We start from the raw sequence: 24,442 nt of genomic DNA, 5'->3' as shown, positions 1-24,442 counted from the left end.
TGTATCCCCTACTCCCTGCCAGGCAATGCCTAAATGTGGCTCCGGTCCCCAGGAAGGGTCTGTGTTTCACTCAAACCTTGCTCTGCACACCATGGTCTCTCCAACCCTACCCCTGCCAGCACACAGACAGGTAAAAAAACACTCTGAATAAGCTGAACTATAATCCATTTAACATTTCTGTGTGCTTGAAGCTGTGTTGAGTGTGACTCATCATCACAACCTTAGATGTTAGGTCTTCATTGTCCACCATTTATAGATGCAGAAGCTTGTGCCCAGTAAGGTTAGGGAGCATGCCAAAGTCACATGGCTACTCGGCAGAGCAGCCAGAATTTCAACCCGAGACCACCTGGCTTGAAAGCAGCCTGGTTTGGACAGTGGTGATGCAGAATGGTAGCTTGAAGAGGCATCTGAGAGCAGATTCCTTAGCTGTTGGGTGTGCATTTTTCCCTCAGTTGAGTCTGTGGCTTTCCCTAATTCTTGGCACTGGAGAAAGCAGGCTCAGAGGATCTGCTTTGTGTTAGGGACTCGGAAATGCTTGGCCCCTGAGGAGTGACTTGGTGTCCTCAACACTGGGTCCCATTGCCTGGATTCTCACTTTGTGATCTTTCAGGAGAACATGGCTGGGCTGCTGGGAATCGGCAAAGGAGGAGAAAACGGTGATCTCCTTGGTCTGAATCTCATCCCCTGCTGGAAATGAATGTTTTGGCAGTTTCCTCTCCTTTCTGCTCAACTCAGGCTCCCTGAAGCTCTTGCCCCTGAGACACAGCCTTCCTGCCCTCCCAAGAGCATGGGTTTTGGAGGATACGGCAAGGTGGGAGCTCATGCCTGCCATTCTGCCCCACTAAGTGCCATACCAGCAAGGGGCAAGCACACGATTTCACCACCACCAACAACGTGTGGCATCTTCCCTGTGCCAGACCTCATGCGGGTGCTAGGGAGATGGCAGGGAACAGACCATTATGGCCCCTGGCCTCATGGGACCTGCTGCCTAGTGGAGGAGATGGACAATAAACCCATGGATGAGTACATCATGATTTCAGTTAGTAATACATGCCTAGGACAGGATGAAACAGGATAATGAGATAGAGAGCGATTGGTGGGGAGTATGCTGTTTTAGCCGGAATGGCCAGGAAAGGACTCTCTGAGGAGGTGACATCTGAGCAGATAACTGAAGAGGGAGCAGCTATATCAGTTATTGATGTCCATGTAATAAACCCAAACTGGATAACAAACCCCAAAACTTTGTGATTTACAACAGCCATTTATTATTTCTCATGAGTCTGTGGTTGGCCTGGGTGGTTCCTCTGCCCATTTCTCTAGCATGTAGCTGGAGACACAACTGGGCTGGAAGGTCCAAGAAGGCTTCTCAGTCATCTAGTAGTTGATGCTGGCTATTGGTTGGGGAACTCAGCTACCCATCACCCAGCCTCTCATCCTGCAGTTCGCAAGATCAGCTGCCTTACATGGTGATCTAGGGGCAGCATTCTAAGAGGGTGGCGACAAAAAGCTGCATGGCCTATTTAGGTCTAGGCTCCGAACTCCTAAAGGGTCACTTCTGCTACATTCTGTTGTCCAAGCAAGTCACAAGGCTAGCCTAGATTCGAGGGGTGGGGAGAGACTTGCCACCTCTTGAAGGGGCAAGACACAAAGGATTTGTGGCCATCTTTAATTTGCTACATCATCCAAGTGAAGATCTTTGGGAAGAGTGCTTTGGACAGAGGGAAGAGCAGGTACAAAGGCCCTGAGGTAGAATGGAATCAAGACAACTGAACCAGAAACAATTGGGTTCCTCCATTTCCTCTGTTTGCTGTTCTGTGGTGGGAACTAAAGATGCCCTGAAAGATATTTCATGGCAAGGTTAGGATTTTGGTTAATCTCTGACTTGAATTAAACACAGGAGCTTGGTTTAGCATCCTCCAAATTCACTGGCATTTTTTGACCACTATCTGGCAGGAAGGCACAGTGCTGGGCACTGCAGGTCATAGGAGAGCCTGAGGGGTGCTGATCTTGCTGAGCTTATGGGTTGAAAAGATTGCTTGTTGCGATGGATGATGACTGAACTGGCAGGATTGGGCCCTGGGGAAGGCCCAGAGGAGGTAGGATTCTAGCAGGGCCTTGGAAGGCATGTCAGATTCGGCTGAAGGAGGGAAACTATTGATAGTGGAGATGCAAGGGGCTGTAGAATTTAGCAATTCAATGCAATAAATGTTTGCTGAACTTCCGTTCTGTACCAAGTGAACAAGACAGGCAGAGGACCTGCCCAAGGTCCAGTGAGAACCTAGAGGAGGCATCATCCAAGCTTGGAGAGCCAGGGAGCCTTCCAGGAGAAAAGCAATGCTTCAGAAGCTTTAGGATGGGTCAGGCCAAGCACAAGTGGGGCAACAGGAGGAAGAGTTACCTTACCAAGAAGTTCCCAGTGGAACTATAGCATCTGCAAAGGCCAGAGGGAGGGAGAGCTTGGGATTCTCCAGAAAAGGCAACAAGTTGTGTCTGAAGCAGAGAGTTCTGTGGAAGAGAGGCAAAGGAGGAGGTCTGGGCTAAAATGGACCTCTGACCTTTTTCCTAAAGGCTGTTTGTGTAGGATTGCCAGATTTAGCAAATAAAAATACAGGTTGAATGGTTAACTTGGAATTTCAGATAAACAATGAATAATTTTTTAGTGTAATAATGCATGCATTATTTGGAACATTCTTTTAAAAAAATTTTTTAATGTTTATTTATTTTTGAGAGAGACAGAGAGAGAGAGAGCACGAGCTGGGGAGGGACAGAGAGAGAGGGAGACACAAAACTTGAAACAGGCTCCAGGCTCTGAGCTGTCAGCACAGAGCCCAACATGGGGCTCGAACTCACAAACCGTGAGATAATGCTCTGAGCTGAAGTCAGACGCTCAACCGACGGAGCTACCCAGGCGTCCCTGGAACATTCTTATACTGAAGAATCATTTGTTCTTTATATAAAATTCAGTTTTAACTGGGCCTCCTGTATTTTCTCTGGCCAGTGCTAAATGTGAGACCACAGAAGGGGTTTAAGCAGGAGCTGCCTTGGTTCGGATTTACATTTTGGGAAGCTGCCAGGATTTGTGGGGAAACATACCAGAGGGAGACAAGGAAGGGGTGGAGGATGAGGGTCCTGCTTTGTCCAGGTCAGAGAGGCAGAGGCATCCATCATCAATGGGGGCATCTCATCATCATCACTGGTGGGGAAGGCTGGCAGGCAACTGCAGATCAGGTCAGACCTCAGCTCTGCTGTGTGAGCCTCTGTCCCCTCCTGGGCCCTCAGCATCCTTGTCTGTCTAATGAAGGGGTCAGATGATCAGAAGAGATGGTCCACAAGGGCCCCTCTCTTCCTGTCATCCTGGCCAGTGAATGCATGAAGCACTTTCACATCTCCTGTCTCTAACCTCAGGCCCCTGAGGTTTGGAGAAGCATTTACCAAGGTCCTAGTAAGTACTGAGCTGGGTCCTCTCCATCACTTGTTTTATTTAATCCTCACAACAGCCCCTCAAGGAAGGTATTGTGCCCATCTCACAGATCAGAGAACTGAGGCTCAGTGGTACAGTTGCTACCCAGTCGCACAGCTGCACTGTGCAAACCTGGAGTAGAGTCCAGGTCTGGCTGGCGCCAGTGCTCACCCTCCCACAGTCTCCAGGAAATCTCCCTCGGAGCCCCTAATCCCGCATATATTTATCACTTGGGCTCAGTCAGCAGTCTCCTTGTCCTACTGCAGGCACATGCTGTTCTGGCTCTTTCTGAGTTAAGCCAGGGACTAAAACGGGCCAGTGTAATGCTCATCTGCTGGGGGCTTTCCGGTTTACGAAGCCGTTTTCCATCTGTGCCCTCCTCACGACCCCGTGGAGACGGTGCACAGCCCCCTCCAGCTCTTCTAGCCTGCAGCTCTGCCGCAGTGGAGTCTACATTAAATATTAACGGGGCAGCTCCTGGCACTGCTGTGACGTCAGTTACTGGGCTGCTTGGTGAGGGCTGCGGTTGCCTTTCCAAGGTGAAACAGTGACCGGAATTCAGCTGGCTCAAATGGCATCCCAGGGGGCTGGCTGTCAGGGCTCAGAGAAGATGCTGCTAATGTAAGGCATGGCAGGAGTCCAAACGTTTTCCTCCCATGCCCTGGCTCCCTCAGGGCCTGGGTGGCATCCTGATACTGACAGGATGCATTCAGTCATTTGGCAAGTATTGATTGAGCACCTGTTGTATGCCAAGCACAGCGCTAGGCTCCGGGGATACAGCTGTAATCCTGACAAGGTCCTTGCATCATGAGACTTCCCAGCTGGAGGAGGAGAGAGAGAAATAGTCTCAATGCAGGGGCCCTCCCCAGCCTGAGGCTGAGGGATCCTTCCAGAGAAGGTTATACTGAAACCTGAGGAAGGATCCCCAGTTAGGTATGGAAAGAGGGGGTAAGTGTCTCAGGCAGAGGGATCAGGATCAGAGCTCAGACCCTGCTTCCAACCCTCTCCAGCCATTTATCTGCAAATGGAGTTCCCACCTCACAGGGTCACTGTGAAGACTAAGTGAAATCATGGCTGATCATAGCACAGGGCTCGGGACATCGCGTGAGCTCAGGGGTAGCCGTTAGGAAAAGAGCCCCGTGCCTTTATGTAATCCCTTTGCTCTGCCAGGAATCCTTACCTCCATTTGGTGAATATGGAAACTGAGGCTCAGAGGGGCAACCTGACATCCTCAGGGTTATATTGTGGATTAGACCACAGGTGAGACACATGACCCCAGGGTTTTTGCCATTTGCCAGCCATTGGCAATGCAAGCAGTTGTCTCAGCTCAGTGAGACATAGAATCTCACTAGTGATCCCAGTAAGGTCCTCAGCTGCATTTCCAAAGCCCAGTTTGGCCTTTTGAGGTAAGGCTGCAGCTGTCCAAGGATAAGCTCAGGTCTTGGCTTTGGGAGGTCTGGGCATAAACCTGATTCTGCTGCTAAATTGCTGTGTGACCATGAGTGAATTACTTTCCCTCTCTGAGTCTCAGTGTCCCACCGTTAATACTGGCTGTCATTGCCTGGATCTTTGATCCTCTCAGCAGAGCTATGGCAAAGGCATTATGTTTAATTCCATATTAAAGATGAGGAACCAGTCTGGGAGGGGCAAAGTGACACATATGAGGCTACACAGCAAGTGGGGGCTGGATTTGGAGTCAGGCCCAACTGCTGGCAGAGCTGGCTACCATTCCACTACCCTGTGCTGCCTCTCAGAGTGAGAGAGCCAACCTGAGTTGTCTCGAAGACTTTTATTGTGGGTCTCTGATCCTGTGAGTTCCCTGCTGCCCCCAGGCCTTCAGGGCCCAGTCATTTCATGGGGAGGGCATTTTAGGGTGGCTGATCCTCCAACTGTCACAGTAGGCAGCACCTACTCTCTCCCTCAGCACAACCTTATTCACCAGGAGGTCTAGCTGTTGCAAGAGGCCCATCTTATGAACAAGGAAACTGAAGCTCAGAGAGGTGCAGCCAACTTTCCCAGGCTTCTCCAGCTACTGTGGAAGAGCCAGGATTTGAGGAGAGTCTGAGTGACTCTCAAATTCAACCCAGGAGCCCTCCCTTGCCTTTCAGCCTCCTCTGGCCTCCTTGCAAACTCCCCCTTGCTCCCTCCCTTATCTTATCTTCCACTTAGCTGTCAATTAGTCAGTTAGCTGTCAGCCAATTAAAAGTGTTCCACCTCCTGAATGACCTTGCCACTCACAAAGAGGGCTCTAGCAACAGAATTTCTGCAGTATGCACAAGGTGTGATAAGATTCAATTCAGCACTCCAGGAGAGGCATGCCTGGTGGTGGGGGCTCAGATGAGGAATGATTCCCCACTGTTTACATTCTGAAAAGGAAATGGCAACTTCCTAAGAAAGTGGGAAGCAGGTGATATAAGTGACAAAGAGTGTGAACTTGATAGAAAGACCTACGTTCACATCCCGACTCTGCCCCTACTAGCTACATACTCTTGTGTACGTGAGCTTTAGTTCCCCCATCCATTTATTGATTTTTATTTCAAGTTTATTTATTTATTTTGAGAGAGAGAGAGAACTAGAGGGGAAGGGGGAGAGAGGATCCGACGTGGGCTCCAAGCTGACAGCAGCAAGCCTGATACAGGGCTCAAACTCATGAACTGTAAGATCATCACATGAGCTGAAGTCAGACGCTCAACCTACTGAGCCACCCAGGTGCCCCAGGAAAAGATGTTTTTTAATACAATTGACTGGCAGGAAACCTGGATAGAAACTCAGCTACCCTCTCCCTTACTTCCCAGGGTATGGCTTCAGCCACAACTGAGGACAGTTATGCTCAGAGCCTAACAACCAAAAGACTCTCAGAAGGTTAGGGACAGCAGTGAAAAGAATGGTGAAGGTGGAATAGGTCTTGATCCTGGCTCCCACCCCCTGTTGTCTGTGCTGCAGTTGAGTAAGACACTTAATCTCTCTGGGCCTCAGTTTCCTCATCTGTAAAATTGGAACAATACTGACCTTACCTTAACCAAGTGGAGGTGTGCTGGCAAACACTGCCCTGTGGCCTGCTATGGAGTAGCTCCTTGTTACCCTCTTCCACTCCACGTTTTGACATGGGATCCAAACACTGATCCTCTGAAGCATCCCTGTTTTATCCTCTTGAGTTGCCATGCCGTTGTTTGCCGAACCTCCCATGGTGAAATATCCTGGACCTTCAGAGCTAAAAGAAAGAAGGAATGCTGCCAGCCATTAATGCAGCCTCTTGTTTCACAGATAAGAAATCCAGGGCTCAGAGAGGGGAAGTCACAGCACTCTAATGCTTTGCCCTCCAGCTTTCCCAGGCCACACAGCCCAACCCACCTGGTTCCACCTAAGTGGGAATCACACAGAAGCTTGAAGCGATTACCTAGATGGTTCCAGCAAAAGGATCTAGAAAGTTCTGGCTAAGAAACACAAGCTCCTTGACCATCTGCATGACTGAAGCCTTTTTGCCCTTATTCTAACTGCGGTTCCATGGGTGACAGCTTTGCCTTCTTCCTTCAGAGCTGAGCTCCTCTGCACAAGCTTGAGGGGGACGGGTGCTAAGAATGGGCTCTGAGCTCCACCGGCTCACAGACTGCAGCTACCAAGACACTTTCATCCTTTGTAATGCCAAAAGCTGCCTTTGGGAGCTGATCTGCTCCCAAAGTGGGCTTTGACAAAGTGATGGAGGACTCTGGATGATCCTGAAACCTGTGGGCTCAGGCTGATCTTGTAACAGGGTGGGGTGGGGGGGGAAGGGTTGGGGTGGAATTTGGTATCAGCAAAAGGAGACTGGGGCCACAGCAAGTGGCAGAATGTAGGCATGAGTGATGTGGGTGACCTTTCTAAGTCTCATTTTCTTCATCCATATAATGGGGATAACAACCTCTTTCCAAGAGTTGTAGGATTTGGTGAGATAACATATGGGGGTAAAGTGTTGACCTTTGGCCAAGAGCAGCAGCAGCTGCTGCTGCTGCTGCTGCTGCTGGTGTTATCATTGGCTCGGAATCAGCAAGGTTACCTGGGCAGCAGGAGGCCTGAATTTGGAGAAAAAAACCCTAAAATTCTATCTGGCTGACACTAATCTGTAGGCAGGCAGCCCCTCCTGCTCAAGATGGTAACCATGCCAACAGTGTGAAAGCCATCTCTCCAGAACAATACCCAGGTCTCCTTTGTAGTATGTCCCTTGGTGTCCAGACTTCTCAGGGAGCTCAGAGTGTCCCAGAGTACCCAAGGAAAAAAAAACCAGGACGTGCCTTTTCTGGGTCACCTATTCACTGGGCTCTGGAGGAGGGTTCTGGCATTGCTTTGGAAATCCAGTCCTTTAAGGAGGAGCAGTCCTTACCCCTGGCTCAGGCTGGGATGCAGCAAGGAATTATTTATTGTATGGTTGTGATGGCTGGTGCCTCCCGTGTGTTGGCCTTGTGAAGGTGAGAAACATACGAACTCTTGCTGATCCGCAACCCTAAGAAATAGGTGTGATTAGTCCTGGGCCCAATGATTAGCCATTGCCCAGTGGTACTCAGCTAGTAACTGATAGAGTAGAATTTGAAACTAAGTCCAGATCCTTCTTCCTCATCACAGCACTCACATGTCCTCAGGTAGCCAGTGACAGTCTGGTCTGAGTGAGACCCTGTACCAGATGTGGATGCAGCAGACCTGGCCCTTGCACTGAGGATTTGCTCTGAGCTCTGGGCAACCAGTGTGTTTGGCCTTAATCATTAGTCCCCTTTACCTGGTTCAGGGACTCTCTTTGGAGTTGTTCAAAGGTGACATTTATTGATGGGACTTAGAGCTCTGGGAGTAGATGTCCTGTCCAAGGCGGTTCCCCTGGGCTTTATTTATGAGGCTATGGGAGTTGGCAGCCCTTTCCAAAGGGTGAAGATGGGTGCTGGTCAGAGTGTAGCCTACAGGTAGCGAGGTTTATGTGTACTTTTTACAAGCAGAATGACCCTGAAAGGGAGTCACACCTTGAACCCTTTTCAGCTGACACCACAGGGAAGTGTTGGGCCATCAGGTTTGGGAGTCTGACAGACCTGAGTTCAAATCCTGACTCCACTGATTACCAGCTGTGGACTATTCAAATCCTGTAACTTTTTTTTTTTTTTTTTAATCCTGGGACATTTTTGAGCCAGTTGCCTCATCTGTAAGATGGGGATGGAAATTGTACCTACTTTACAGGGGAATCTTGAGGAGAAAAAAATATACCCATTCCTGCAAAGCTCCTTAGCCAGAGCTGGGAATGTGGCATATGTTCCCTCAAGAGCTGGCATGGATGAGGTTGCCCAGGATAGGACAGAGTAAGAAGAGCAGAGGGCCTGGGGCAGAGTCCTGTAGTACCCCAATATTTCAGGGTAGGCCAAGAAGACAAGCTCATACAGCAGACCAGAGAAGAGGAGCAGCAGAGCAGCAGAGCGAAGCCAGGAGGATGCAGGGTCATGGAACCTTAGAGGAGAGCCTGTCTAGGAGGGATGAGCAGTTGTGCGCAGAGCAGTCACATGGGCCAGGAAGGTGAGGACTATAAAATGACCTTGAATTTGACAACAGTGGGCCACTAGTGGCCACAATGAGAGCTGCCTAGGTGAAGGAATAGGGGCAGAGCCAGAGTGCACTGGGCTCAGAGGTGGGTGGGAGGTGAGGAAGTGGAGACACTGAACTTTTTGGTGAGAAGGAGAGAAAAGCTTCATGGGAGAACCAAAGTGTCTCCCATTTGACATTTATAAATTAGAAGTAGAATGCTCTAGTCTACCTAATTTTCACTGTTTTGAAATCAATCTGAGTCCAACATGATCAGAAAAGCTAGAAAGGCTCTAATTTCTCTAAGAGCTGGAAGGAATCATAGAAATCCCCCCAGCGCTGGCCCTCCTCCCACCTCTCACTGGAACCCCATTTTCATGGAGAGCGGGGTGGACAATTAATTATTATCTACCATGCTCTGTAAAGATATCCACCAGGGGAAAGATCAGCCTGGTTTGTTAACCTCAATTCCATTTGTAGTCAGCAAAGGTGACTCTTCAAAGCATGGTGGAACCTGGGGTGGGAGGCCTTCTCCCAAATTCACATTCAAATCCTGTTTCATGGATACCAAGGTCCTCATTTTAGAATCACAGCAGGGAGAAAAAGGCCCAGAGGCAGGAGAACTGGTATGGAGGACCCATCTCTGCTCATTCACTGTGCAAACTGGGGCTAGCCTCTCCTCCTCAGAGCTCTGTTTCTCCTTACGTGGGATAAAGGGTTGGATAACAGTGACTCTAAGTGTCCTGCCATCTCGAGCATTTCAGGATTTCTATTCTACAATGCATTTGACAGTCCTTCGAGTCCAATTTCCAGATGGTAAAACTAAGGTCCAATCAGTCCCTCCCTTCTCCCTTCAAATGCATCTTACTCCCCAGAGTAAGATTCTTGGCTTGAAATATGGCTTCCACATCTCTCCTGGTTCCCAGTTACCTAAGGATAATGACTCAAATAATCAGGCTGGCATTTAAAACACTCCATGATCTTGTTTTGCCCAGCCTCATTGCCCACTGCCAGGCCTGTCTTCTCACCATCTTTGATTTTGTTTCTATCCTTGCTGTCAAGCCTTTGTCTGCTGGACCCCACTCCTAATACCTTTTCCCTGACTCTCATCTTCCTCAGGGTCCAGCTAAACTGTACGTACACGTATTTAGATCTACCTTATGAGAGAAGAGAATGTATCTTACTTATTCTATAGTTACTCCTTCCCCCTATGCTGAGCATGCAATAAAATTCTCAGAGAACCTAAGGTCCTCTCTACCGTGCTGCCCTTGGCATTTGTACTTAAGTGGGGCTGTGTTTTAGCCATTGGAATTTTCCTAGTTTGTCCAACGCCCAGCCACAGGCCTGGTATGAGGGACCCTCGGCACGGAATGCCACAACTGGGATGAACTTAGTGAGCAGCCAGCCCATCCACCCCACCCCACCCCCCTTTGCCACAGAAGGATGTTCAGTCTGGGTTTGAACTCAGATCTGCCCCACCGCTTACAGGATGTGTGACCTTGAGTCACTAATCTGACCCTGAAAAATGGGGAGACCAACTGTGCCCACCTGTGAGGTGGGTTGTGAGGATTAAATGTTTATGTCCATACAGGCCTAGCAGTGGGCTGGCTCCTAGTAGGTATGTGCTGAATGTTACTAATCACAGCCAGACTACTCTGTCCCCCCTCTCATGGAAGGCACAGTATACCCAAAGTCACTTCTCAAGGTGGGAGCGCAGCTCTGAAGCCCGCTGTATGTGAATGTGTATTTGGGGGTGGCGGGAGGGGTGCTGTCCCCAAAGTACGGATCTGATCCGGCCCTGGCCAGTGCAGACCCAAGCGCAAGGTGTGTCCCAAGGCCCGGTCCACCAGCCTGGGGGCTCGAGGAGGGCGGTCTCGGCACGCCCCTCGGGGCACACGGCCTCCTGGCTTTTCCGGACAGTAGGGTTATTTGCTTTTTGGGAACTTCTCAAGCCAGATCTCCAACCTGGCCTCAGAGGCGCGCTTCAAGGAGGAGCTGTGACACTGAGCTACCTACGCAACCGCATCACCGCGCCCTCTCCTAGGGCTCCGCAGTCCCCACCCCATTCTCCCTTCTCCCACCTCCACCTATGCGGCGGTAAAATGCAGCACTCACAGGGCGCCTGCGCAGCTCTCGGGCGGGGCTGTGGCGGCGGCAGCTATTTATAGTAGGTGACGTCACCTTGAAATAGACCGTTAGGGCCGGCCCGCCCTTCCCCCCCTCCCACTCCCGCCGCTCTCCGCCGCCAGGCCCGGTTGCTCCCACTGCGCAGGCGTCCTCCGTCTTCCCATCCCCCCGCCCCGCGCGGCCGCCTCTCCTCCCTTGGCGGCGTCGGTGGCGCGAGCCACAGCGTGCGGGGCGAGCCAGCGAGAGGGCGCGAGCGGCTGCGCTGCCTGCAGCCTGCAGCCTCCGGCCGGCCGGCGAGCCAGTGCGCGTGCGCGGCGGCGGCCTCCGCGGCGACCAGGGAGCGGACGCACGGGCGGGCGAGCGGGCGAGTGGTGCGGGAGTGAGGCGAGGCCAAGCCACGAGCGACATGGGGGACCGAGAGCAGCTGCTGCAGCGGGCGCGGCTGGCCGAGCAGGCGGAGCGCTACGACGACATGGCCTCCGCCATGAAGGCGGTGAGCGCGCCGGGAGGCCGGGCGGCCGGGCGGCCGGCTGGGGGGCCCGGCGTAGGGGAGGGATGGGTGGCCGGGCGGCGTCTCCCTCCGGGCCCGGGGCGACCCCTCGACCTCGCTGGGCGCGGCCGCCCGCCGTCAGCCCGCGCTTCCCGCGCCCGCCCCGCCATTTCCTGCGGCCGGGCCCGGGTGGGGTCTCCGGGGAGGAATGGAGCCCCACGGGGACGGGTGGGTGACAATACCCTCCTGCGGGCGGGGGATAGTGCCCCCCCTTTCGGGCGGGCAGGGGTCGCGGCATCCCAGCTTGGAGCCTTGGGTTGGGGGAGGGGGTGCCCGAGGAAACGTGAGAGCCGCATTCCTCGTTCTAGACTGTTCTGCTCAACTTAGGGGCACACCTTCCTCTCGCCTTCCTCCATACCCCAACTTGTAATAAAGAATCACCTAGTGAGTGGCGCCCTGTCTCTCCTGGTTTTCTCTGCCACTACCTGAAGTGTGTCTGATTCCGATCTGTTTTGCCCTGCTCGCCGGAATCGTTCTCGTTCCATCTTCCCATACCCGGGGTCTGGCTTTGTGTGCGAAGACCCCCCACCCTGCAGTCTAGACGTGGACGCAGGCGGGAGGGCGGGGGGGGGGGGGCGGGGCGGGGTGTGTGGGGCCCGATTACCAGGTTTGACGTGGGGAGCATCTGCCTGGAGATTAAAATGAGACGTGACTTGTTGGCGAGACAGAACTGTATGCCTTTGCCTTCCCGAGATCCTCATAGATCCTTATAGATTGATTCTGCAGCTTGATTTCCGGTGAAAGAGTCGTGCCCAGCCACACCCTAGCAAATACCGTGGATTAGACGCCACCTGCATTTCTGAGACTAAGAGTTCCGGTTATCCTCGCACTGTCCCTGCCTCTTAACATTATTTTATGTTTTTTTCCTAAATGAACGATACTTCTCTGCGTCAAGGTCACATAGTGGTACAGCTACAGCTGGCGGCCCCCAGCCTGCTATGTTCATCCAGTGTACATTCTCCGGAGACCTGGGAGGATCCGCCTTAGACATAAAGATTCTGCAACTCTAGGATTGGGACTCAGAAATGCACCTTAACCAGTGCTCATGGCAATTTTTAGCGGGCTGAAGCTTGACAATTACTGGCCTGAATTATGGCTCATTTGTCCTTTTGCTGGACTTGTGAGATTTCTTAGAAATCTACAAATGGAGAGACTCCCTAAAATTTCAGAATCATTTGAAAACCTTTTCAGGCTTTTGATATTAATATCATATGAAATGCATTGTTGAAGTCAATATTTAGAAGTATCCAGCTAAGAAAGACAGTTGAAGAGGTATCTTTCCTGTACTATTCTTGTTACACCTTGCCCTAAGTGTGTTTGAAAAACACCACTACCACTCATTTGTTGATTCATTGGTGATCCCGATTTGAGCACTGGCATGCTGTCACAGGCTAGATAGTCTTAAACCAGGGACAATCTAGGTCTGGGATCTGAAGTCTTTGTAATTTAGGGGGACCTCTTTAAGGACACAAATGTAAAATCTATTAATTTTGCAGGTTTTACAGAAACAACGGAATCCATTTCCTCTGAGGGAGTTCTGAGCTTAATTTTCTTTGGGATAAGAGAGTCACTTCTGTCCACACAAGTCACACTTGAGTGAGCCTCTTCTCCCCAGTAACAGAGTAGTACTGGGATTGTGCAGGCTGAGGCCTCTCTGGACATTTTAGTGAGGTCCTCGTTCACCTTGTGAGTGGGGCTTGAAGACCTCAGTGTTAGGAGCCCTTTGGGAATAAAGGAGTTGGTCTTGAATAAAGGTGAATTGAGGTTAAGGAAAAATGACTACAAAGGACATTCTGGAGCTCTGGGAAATCTGAGGCAACGTGAAATGGAAAGTAAGGAAAGGATTGAGAGATGTAACCAGAATGAAATAAACTATTTGGGGAGAGAAAAAGATTGGTTTTCTGCTTTTCGTAAGCAGTCTCGAATAATGCTTTCCCGCAGCTAGCTAGAAACTTGCGTTCACAGCTTTTCTCTGAGACTTTTAAGGTAGCATTTTGCAAACTCATGGACCCTTCCATGTGTTGGGAATCTGTAATAGCTGTATCTTAAATGATTGATGGGTTGGATAAGCCATCCAGCATTTAAAAATCAATCCAAGCTCTCATTATGTCATCTGAGAATTGTGATAAACCATTCCCTCAAGGTAACTCCTTTTAAAAAATCCCAGTTTTTTTTTGTCATCTAAATTAATGGAATATATTCTTTGGAAAGGACTTGGCAGGGGTCAGTGGAAGACCATTTCTTATGTTTTATCTTTTGATATTTGTGCGTTAAATACTTAATGTTATTGGGAAAAGACTCAGTCCCATTTTATTAATATTGTAGACCTAAAGTAGAGCTTCTGGAAAAAGAGAATTCTAGTAACCCTCTGGATTTATGTGGGATTTCTTCAGGTGGTGGAAGGGCAGGTAAGTAGACTGCTCGCGGGTAGACCCTGAGTGAGGAGATGTTCTGATGCCACCACTCTTGTAATTTTGAAACCTAACATCACTTTGCTTCAAGTCCTTTGAAATGTAAAACTAGTAATGTTGGTATTAATATCAAGTCAGTTTTCAGTCTTCATTCTAACTTGTTTTCTGTTTTCTTTATAATTTAAATGGTCACCTAATAATGCCTGTCTGTAATCATTGATGTTCCTTGTGCTACCAGCGTCACCTGGAGGATGGTGTCGGTAAGCTTTAAGAAAAATCATGCTTTAAGAAAAGCTTTAAGAAAAATATTGGAAACAGTGGTGTTGCCTCAAATCAAGGCAGTTCCCTGCCTCACCCCATAATGTGAAGAGGCAAGAAATGCTTCTGAAGTAAAGGAGCATCTTCAAGATCTCCCCATCTCATACATACCTAGCAGCTTGCAAAGAATGCAACAGTGGGAAGAAGCATTGTGAAACATTGTAGAACCCAGGTCCTTTCCAGGCGGGGGTTGGAATGACCTTACAGAAATCGTAACCTCTGAAAAATAGGTATTATAAAATCTTAAGAGAAAGTAAAATAAACCTATAAAGGAGGATAAAAAATGTCAGTGCATTAGACTGAATGATTTAAGGAAAGAGGGTAAATAACCAGATTTCTGGTGAGTACTCATGGATAGACGTGATTCATTCATGTCTCTTATTGCTGTAAGTCATCTATTTTATATTAAAACAGAAGTAGTAATTGTGAATTTAAAAAACATCAAAATATTTGGGATAGCATGGTGTGTTTTAACATTTTTACATAGTTGATGACAAGGTTGACAAAGGACAGAGAAAGTCTGAAGGACTTGAAGAATATCTATAAAAATCTTAAGTGTAGGAAACAAAGCTGCAGCTTAAAGAAACAGTCTGAGAGGAAGAGGCACTTGGCCCAACCAGGGGCAAAAGGCTCTTATTCCAACAGCTGTGAGATTATGGGAAGTGGAGGAATGAGCAGGTGGTATATAAAAGGAGAGCTTGGCTGAGTGGCTCAGAGTGAGACATAATGCTGTGTTGCAGGTGTTAAAACTAAAGATGATTTTGAGGTATACCAAAATTGTGGTTAGTGTGAAATCTTAAAGCCACATCAGTGCTGTAGTTTGAAATATGAAATAAACTAGAGAGTCCTCTTTCCCACTAAGTGCTCATTTGTAATGTAATTATTGCTTTGCCATATTTTGGTTGAGGAAGAAGAGAAGGTTCTGGATTCTTGCAGTAGCCTGAATTAAAAGGATTTCAGATGGTGAACAGTTCACAGAGCTTTGTCTGGAATTTCATATTAGTATTAGAATGCAGTGTCACGCTTCCAGAAATATGGTTTAGGAGGAGGCACCCCAAATGTGTTTTCTGTGTTGCAATTCACCAAGTTTATGGAACTTAACCATTTTACTAATTAGGCATTCAGTAAATGGTTAGCTGTTACTCCCATGTGTACATTTTCATTTAATTTTCATAACAACTCCAGATGGATTAACTCTGGATAGTTGTTAACTCCATTTTACAAAGGGATTTAAAGAGGTTTTTTCGAGGTCAAGTTGTAAAGCCAAGAATTGAACTCTGGAAAGTAGAACTGTAACTTTAACCACTGTATAATAATGGCCCAGGGATAACATTTCTAGTATACATTCTGGTATACTAGTCATCATTGGTGACTGACTTCTAGGCCCTTTACACAAGTGGGTTTAGTGAACAAATAATTTCACCTATCAGATGTAAGCCATTTTTGCCAAGTTTGATTAAAAACAATCTACTGCCTATGGGTCTTAGCTATAGCAGGGGAACATAAAAGGCAAGCTCACACATCTGGATTTTGCTTGTTCTGAAGACCAGAAGGGGTTTTTAGTGTAAGAAACAAAGTTTTAATTGAATTTGAATTCCTGCTATGAATTAAGAAGTGCAGGTCTCTATGTTAAATTATACTTGTGGTATTTTAAGAAATTGTTTCATATCCTTGGTACCAGTTGTTTCTCCACATGGCTTTTAGTATATTTTATAAGCCTATAGGCCCTAAAATTTCATTGTCTAGGTTATTGGTAAAATTCCTCTTAGTGTCCTGGTTGAGGCCACCCATCTTCTGCCCCATGGTTTGGGTGCTCTTCCCACTCCTGGCTGCAGCGGCTTTCCCCTGTGGTGGTGGGTGTTGGCACTTCTCTGCGATCGGAACTTGGCACAGCTTCTGAAGCTTTCAGCACTGGTGCCTCCAGGGATAGTAGCATGCAGTAACCATTCAGATGGGTTGTATTTAATCCTTGCCAATCCCTACAAAAATGTTCAGTTATGTCAAGAGCAAGAAAAAGGCAGTCTCTCCATGATACAAAGGTAGCTATTTTGACTAATTTAAGCTTCAAGTGGATATTAACTACCTGAACTCATCTGCTCTGAGCTTGAAGTTTAGCTTCTCTTTGGCTTTCTAGGACTGCAGCCTTGCCCTGGTGAGGACAGGGAGTGGTCTTTCCAGGCTTGGGCAAGTGGTGACAGGTGGGTGCTTTATCAGCTTGGGACCAGCCAGATCCTCACTTTGAGAACAGTAACTTGGGGAAGAGTCAGCCAAAAAAACTTTCATTCCTCTGGCTCATCTTTTTTTTCTTTTTCTTTTCTTTTTTTAAAATACATACAAGGTTCTGCCACAGAAGCTTAAAGATTTTATGATGTGGTTATTTTTACTTAATTATACATAAGAGTCGTTTTTTCCTGTTGTAAACTCTTATATCAAAAGCAAGCTTGTTGGTAGCAAGTGGGTGTGGGTAACTATAAAAGATGGGATAGTAGTGTGTGCATGTAGCTCTGAAGGATGGGAGTGCCCTTCAGGAGAAATAACGTTTACCCTGACTTCGGCAATGTGGCCTGGCAGTCCATGGGGTGGCATTTTTCGTTTGCTCAGTATTACTTTTGAGGTTGGATGTTTCCCAGATTAAGAACTTTAAGTTTTCCCAAATAGTCCCTGTGCTATTTTTGGCAGTGGATCTATTTTTACTCACAAACACATAGTTTATTGCCTGGTGAGTTAGTGGGAGGAGGCCCTTAGGAATTTTTGAGTAAGCGAATGGTGTCATAGGAAGATAAATGAGTTAGTAGCCTGCCGGCTTATTTGTAACTTCTAGTACTGCTGTGTAGTCCCAGAGCGGAGAAAATGGGGTGGAAGTGAGTGCCCTGGGCTGGGGTTGGCACAGCCATGGCAGTATGGTAAGGCCATCAGTCAAATGGCTGGCCTGGAGTCCAATCCTTAAGGGAGATGGAGACATGGGCCTTTATAATAAATGGGAATGGTCCACCAATTTAAGGTTTTCAGAAAGAGTGTAAGTAGGATTAAGTGGAGTGGGAGGTGGACAGAACAGGAAGGCAGAGAGGCTGTGTGCAGAGTTGAGGAGCCCCTTAGATGTGGTGCAGCCACATGAAGACTTAGTGTCTGGAATGGCTACCCTGAAGGCAGCTGATGTGTGGCAGAAATGAGGGTGTGTTGAAACTGGCTGGAGTAGAAAGCAGGTTGAGAACCATTGTGCAGGTCTATCTTGAAAATTCTGTGTCTTTGCTTCATGTTCCCAGTTAGAAGCCATTTGGAAACTTATAATTGTAGAGCTGCACTAAATCATCTGCATAGAATATGCATGCAGATGACCATCTGGCTGTGGTTGGGACTAGTAGCTGTTTCCCTTTCCATTATACTACATTGCCTCCCAGTGTCTGCTTCTCTTAGCATATCACCAGACTTGCCTTAGCTCTCCTGCCTCCAGTAGTCTAGAATTTAAAATGTTGGGAACTGGTGCTAACATTTACGAAGGTTATTTGCAGTGTGTGTCACCAAACGAGACTGGCTGTAAATCCTGTGTATTTTAATAGGCCATTTGATTGCATTTTGCTCTATCATTTTCCAATGTGGGGAAAGCTCAGTTTCCTTTAGTTATCCAATCAAGTAATAAAATGATCTTCCTTCCATAAGTTTCCCTTTTGTAACTGAGTTGTAACCCAGGAGCATAAAAAAATACTATATTTAAACATATCCAGTTATTTCCTAGTTAGGCCCTGGCTGGGGTTCTAAGAACAATGCTTGCTTAGCTGTTAGTCACACTCAGCTGATGCTGATAGTGATTCATTCAGACTGGCAGGAAACCAGATGATTGTTATATAAACACTAATAATCCTAGTAAATGATTTTGCATGTGAAGGTGTGATAAATATTGCCCAGTAGCCTTTTTGGGCAGTTTATTCCTGATGGAGAAGAGCTGCATGCATTCCAGAAACCTGTGGATACATCCAGATTTCTTTTAAACTAATATTACCAACCTTGTGCCTTTCCACACCTCTTATAGTTGCTCAGGAAAAATGGAATCCTAGAATATTAGAGCTGAAGAGGTCCTTGGAAATCGTTTAGGCTGATGCCCCTTGTTTTACTTTTGATTCCCAGACAAGGTTACACAGCTAGCTCAGGCTAAACTCCAGATGTCTTATGGTGGTTTTGTTTTTTAGTAATGATACTGTCCATTGTACAAACACCGTGTGTGATATATAAACATATTTCACATGCACTCAGTTTTAACGATACATTCTGGAGAGTTAACTTGGGTCTTTGTGGCAGTCTTAATAAGCATCTTTATTAGCCACAGGGTGAAGTATATAGTGACTCTTTGGATATTGTTGCATCTTATTTTATTTAAAAATTGTTTTGGATATCGTTTGCATTTTAATGTCAAGTGCCTTAGATTTACTTCAGGATCTAAGGAGCTCAAATTCTGTGCTTACCTCATATTTGTTTCACTGAATATTGCCCTGAAAAAGTGAGTCATTCAAGAAGATTCAGACATTCTGAGATTTTTCAGAGGATTCAAGATGGAATTTTGATTTATAAGGGTTGCTTCCTTTAAAGACTAAATTAACAAATATAAAGTCTCTTTATATTTCTAATGAACTAATGTATGTGTTTAAAGGAACTCACTGGAGGAGAAAACTGGTGGGGTTACAGGTCTTCAAATGGATTCGAAGGGAGTATGGATTTTGGATTAGTAGAGAGAAGATTGCCCTGGACTGAGGCGGATCATTGAGAAAAGTGTGGAGACCACTCATGTCTGTGAGGAGGAATGAGGAGCCTGGTTTGCAGGCAGCCATCCTACTGAAGGGCAGAGGCAGCCTGTGACCAAAGACCACAGTGAAGAAAAAAGTGGAGTTGGGTTGATTAAGTAGTCAGAGGAGGAGAGACAATCTCGGGCTGGGGGTCTGTAGCAAAAGAGTATGGGTAATGGGGACGGGAATGGGGAAATTAGAAGACAGAGTTGGTATTTTTATCTTGTCCAGGGTATGTTGGTGGGGAGGAGTTGCTGGTAGACAATGAAGAACTTGGCACAAGTTTTCTAATTTTACACATAATGATTATATTTGTGCTTACGTTCTTGAGTTAATGTTTTGGTTCTTTTTTAGAATTTCTGGTTCTCCACTGCTGAGTCTGTTCAGTCCGTGTTAAAGCCTGTCTGTTTTAATATGCTGTTAATAACTTTCTCCTTTGCACCTGGCCTTTCCCCCTTTCCCCTCACTTACAGGAGTTCTCTCCTTATGGTTTAAGTAATGTTTTTCTTTCTTTTTTTTTTTTTAATTTTTTTTTTCAACATTTATTTATTTTTGGGACAGAGAGAGACAGAGCATGAACGGGGGAGGGGCAGAGAGAGAGGGAGACACAGAATCAGAAACAGGCTCCAGGCTCCGAGCCATCAGCCCAGAGCCCGACGCGGGGCTCGAACTCGCGGACCGCGAGATCGTGACCTGGCTGAAGTCGGACGCTTAACCGACTGCACCACCCAGGCGCCCCAAGTAATGTTTTTCTTTGCTTAGTGTTTTATGGTTTCCTAAGTGTTTTTCCTTTTTTCTGAAAATTAAAGACTTTTACCAGTAAGTCATATACATTAAGGAATCCCCCTACTTTTTAAAAGAGGCTGATTTAGCAAATTAGCAGCTTTGGGGGACCCAGACCAAAGTTTTCTGATTCCACATCTGTATTAGTTTCCTTGGGCTGCCAAACAAAGTACCACAAACTTGGTAGCTTAAAACAAATTATTTTGTTGCAGTTGGGAAGGTTAGAAGTCCAAGATAAAGGTGTCAGCAGGGCCGTGCTCCTGAAGGCTCTGGGGAAAAATCCTTCCTAGCCTCTTTTTTAACTTTTGGTGTGTCTTGGCAATCCTTGGCCTTCCTTGGCTTGTAGACACATCACTCCAGTCTCTGCCTCCATCATCACATGGTGTTCTCCATAGGTCTCTCCAACTCTCCCACTCCTTTTAAGGGCACCAGTCATTGGATTTGGGATCCACCCTAATACAGTATGATCTCATCTTGACTTGATTACATCTGTAGAGGTTCTGTTTCCCAATAAGGTCACATTCATAGGTACCAGAGTTTAGGACTTCAACATAACTTAAGGGGACACAATTCAACAACACAAAAGTCTGGTGCTCTTTCTACTAACTACATAAGCTGGCTTGCTTAGAGTTGGCATCATGGAGAACTACCTAAAGAAAGCTACAGCTTGTGAAGTTTAACATTTCCACTCAAAATAATTGGTGCTTCCATCCTCGATGGCCAGTCAGGGTTTCCTGTCAGGTAAGTCAAAGTAGAGCTTACTGCTGAGTAACTGTGTTTCCTTTTAGCAGAGGCTGGGGCACATTACTGTCACTCATGCATCCATTTGGATTGGGGGAGGTCTGGGTGTACCAGTGGGATTCTCTGTGTAACCACTCAGGGCAAAACTCTGGCCACTTGATCTGTGTTTGATCTCATAGGTGAAGCTCTTACCTATTAATATGTGTTTGAGGGAGGTGTGATTGGTTCTTTTTAGAATATACAATTGGAAGCAGAATCTGGAATGTACTTCCAGTCTATAATCCTTGAACATTTGGCAAAGGAGTTGTTTGATCTCATTGTTGACAATACTTTTTGCAGAATAGCTGAACCTCAGGACTTTTTCATCCACCACTGTGTACCACCACAGTCTTTCCATGATTACCTTTATCCTTATATCTCTACCAAGACTAAGGCAACATCTTAAATATGAATTTCTCATATCCCTTATCACTGAATATTTTATTTCAAGTATTCTGTTTATACTAGTGCGGCTTGTCCATGATCCTGTTTTTGAGAGTGTTGATTAGATTCAAAGGAAGATTTCTAATATTTTTGGATTCAGATCTCAGTGTTTATCTTTTTGGGATTTTTTTGCAGGTGACAGAGCTCAATGAACCTCTCTCCAATGAAGATCGAAACCTCCTCTCTGTGGCCTACAAGAATGTGGTTGGTGCCAGGCGATCTTCCTGGAGGGTCATCAGCAGCATTGAGCAGAAAACCATGGCTGATGGAAATGAAAAGAAATTGGAGAAAGTTAAAGCTTACCGGGAGAAGATTGAGAAGGAGCTGGAAACAGTGTGCAATGATGTCCTGGCTCTGCTTGACAAGTTCCTCATCAAGAACTGCAATGATTTCCAGTATGAAAGCAAGGTATTTTACCTGAAAATGAAAGGTGATTACTACCGCTACTTGGCAGAGGTAGCTTCCGGAGAGAAGAAAAACAGTGTGGTCGAAGCTTCTGAGGCTGCCTACAAGGAAGCCTTTGAAATCAGCAAAGAGCACATGCAGCCAACGCACCCCATCCGGCTGGGTCTGGCCCTCAACTTCTCTGTGTTCTACTATGAGATCCAGAATGCACCTGAGCAGGCCTGCCTCTTAGCCAAACAAGCCTTTGATGATGCCATAGCTGAGCTGGACACACTAAACGAGGATTCCTATAAGGACTCCACGCTCATCATGCAGTTGCTGCGAGACAACCTCACCCTCTGGACGAGCGACCAGCAGGATGAAGAAGCAGGAGAAGGCAACTGAAGAGTCTTTGGGTCCCTGGCCCTTCCTTCACCCACCACCCCCATCATCACTGATTCTTCCTTGCCACAATCACTAAATATCTAGTGCTAAACCTATCTGTATTGGCAGCACAGCTACTAAGATCTGCTCTCCTGCCCCTTGGGAAGCAGTTTCAGATAAATCTTCATGGGCATTGCTGGATTGATGGTTGCTTTAAGCCCATAGGGGCTCCCTTTCCGAATTGTGCAGACAAGTGGGTTCTGAATGAGGCATTCTGTGCCTATTAATGTATGTGAAATCCAAGCAAAAGTATTGGGGAAGTTTAGAAAGGAGAATTAGCCAACACAGGCTACAGTTGATATTTAAATGATCCATTTAAAACAAGCTGATAGTGTTTTGTTAAGCAGTACATCTTGTGCATGCAAAAAATGAATTCACCCCTCCCACCTCTTTCTTCAGCTAATGGAAAACTGTTAAGGGAAGCTGATTACAGAGACCTCTCTCCTTTCCATCAGCTTCTTAATGAACTGTTTAACGTGAGGTTTCAGTAGCGCCTTGTTTTGCCTCTTTAAATTATGATGTGCACAAACCTTCTTTTTCAATGCAATGCATCTAAAGTTTTGATACCTGTAACTTTTTTTTTTTTTTTTTTTTTTTTTTTTTTTGGTTGCGATTGTTTTAAGAATCATGGATTTATTTTTTGTAACTCTTTGGCTATTGTCCTGTGTATCCTGACAGCGCCATGTGTCAGCCCATGTCAATCAAGATGGGTGATTATGAAATGCCAGACTTCTAAATTAAATGTTTTGGAATTCAATGGGTAAATAAATGCTGCTTTGGGGATATTCTTGTCTACATATGTGTTTTTCATTTTTCCCCTTCTGAAGGAGCTATTTAATAGGTTACCATTTTGAATTCTGGTTTTAGTCTCTCAACCACTGAAGCATTTTTAAAAACAGGTTTTTTTTGTTTGTTTTTTTAAGTTTATTTATTTTGAGAGAGGGAGAGACAGAATCCAAAGCAGCCTCTGTACTATCAGTTCAGGGCTGGAATTCAGATGAAGAGTTGGACCCCACCCAGGTGCCCCTAGCACAGTAAGTTTCTTGCTCTCTGATTCCATTATAACATTTTGCAGTATACACATAAGACTCATGAATTTTAAATTGTTTTCTGTGAACCTAGTCAGCATAGTCTCTCTGACCCACTCTTCCTGACACCGAGTGGTTGTATGGGAGTTGAGCAGACCAAAATGCTGTCTTCCTCAGTGTAGCACCTGACCACTGAAAGGTCAGGCCTGTGTTTAACCTGGGAGGGTGTAGCTTGACCTACCCGACTGGAGTGTTGGTTGATATTTAACCAAAGTAGATATTGAGCTTATACCTGTCCTCAAATTTTCTGAATACCCTTACTGTATTAGATATAATAAAATGTTAATTCAGGGCACAACCTGGATCCCTGAAATAATCTAGTGATTATTACTAAGAAAGCTTTGAGTATTCTTTAAAATAGAACAAAAAACCCTCTGAGTTTAAAGAAGGAAAAGGCCAGACCCCTTAAGCTATTTCATCTGCCTTCACCTCAAGGCTTCTCTTGAGGCTTAGCATCCCCAGCTACACTCATTCTCTGGTGATGTGGACTTGAGCCCCTCACAGGTTTTACCACCTGCAGCTTGGTGTCCAGGACTCAAAGTGCTTGTTAAGTGGATTGGTTCAGTAACACATAGGTCTTAGGATATCTTAATCCTGACTAAGCTTGACACTAGACTGGTGAGAAATGCCATCACCCAGTCTCTGTCCTTGAACTTCCGTTTTGGTGGAGGCACAGACCTTTTTAGCTTGGAAGTTTAACCTGTTTTCTCATTCTGAAGTAGAGGTATGACCCTTGTGCTCCTAAAATACTGTTGCAGGTTGACCTAATTGCTAGCCAAAGTGGTTATTGACTTTCACTTCAGTTAGTAAGTCAGGTATCTTAAAGTAACCAGCTTTATGTGGCCAAGACACTTGGCTTGGTAAACATGTAGACATTAGAACTTCATAAATTTGAAATGCCCTTTACAGGAAGAGCTTTAGGAAAAGTCATTTTCATTGTATAGCTGGCTTATGAAGGGTTTTGTCCCCACCTTGCAAATGAGGAAACCAATGAGGTTGTGGACCTCTGGGGTTCACACAGCTGTTAAGTCCCAGAGGACAGCCTGTCTACAGCTTCTAATCCATGCAGAGTTCTAACTGCCCTCTCTTGGGGTCTGGCAGTGCCATGCTCCAGGCAGCCTTGCCAAGCCACGTAACTTTTTGAGACTTAGCGTCTCTCAGTTTTTATTAAGTGTAGGATTTGTATTGTTTTCATTCAACTCAAAGTACTCTGTGTAAGGCATCTTTGGTCTGGGAATGGAGAATGGGGATGCAAAGACACACATAATTAAGTTTTAGCCCCATAAGTGGCTAGTGGGATTCTTTGAGAGCACCTCAGGGAGCTACAAATTACATGTGCCATAGACCTG

General features: G+C 46.5%; 1 protein-coding gene and 1 long non-coding RNA gene across 2 annotated transcripts; one reads left to right on the top strand and one right to left on the bottom strand.

Moving 5' to 3' along the window:
* Nucleotides 1-2,753: 2,753 nt before the first annotated feature.
* On the bottom strand, nt 2,754-11,090 carry LOC123381162. The gene is made up of 3 exons (XR_006587859.1): nt 7,818-11,090; nt 6,475-6,671; nt 2,754-4,281 (listed from the first exon to the last, which is right to left on the bottom strand). It is a non-coding gene; the product is annotated as an uncharacterized LOC123381162 (long non-coding RNA).
* A 234-nt stretch (nt 11,091-11,324) lies between these two features.
* Nucleotides 11,325-22,790, top strand: YWHAH (tyrosine 3-monooxygenase/tryptophan 5-monooxygenase activation protein eta). The gene is made up of 2 exons (XM_023241551.2): nt 11,325-11,609; nt 21,313-22,790. Exons 1-2 carry the CDS (start codon nt 11,523-11,525, stop codon nt 21,964-21,966), a joined length of 741 nt encoding a protein of 246 aa, XP_023097319.1. The 5' UTR covers nt 11,325-11,522; the 3' UTR covers nt 21,967-22,790.
* The last annotated feature ends 1,652 nt before the right edge of the window (nt 22,791-24,442 follow it).

Source organism: Felis catus, chromosome D3 (assembly GCF_018350175.1).
Source record: "Felis catus isolate Fca126 chromosome D3, F.catus_Fca126_mat1.0, whole genome shotgun sequence".
NCBI lineage: Eukaryota > Metazoa > Chordata > Mammalia > Carnivora > Felidae > Felis > Felis catus.
This window is presented reverse-complemented; position numbering and strand designations above follow the sequence as displayed.

What these genes read in the sequence shown, in the direction of transcription:
- YWHAH (XM_023241551.2), top strand. Translation starts at nt 11,523, where the DNA reads ATGGGGGACCGAGAGCAGCTGCTGCAGCGGGCGCGGCTGGCCGAGCAG. An exon ending in TGGCCTCCGCCATGAAGGCG is followed by an intron (nt 11,610 to 21,312) that starts GTGAGCGCGCCG and finishes ATTTTTTTGCAG; the next exon opens with GTGACAGAGCTCAATGAACC.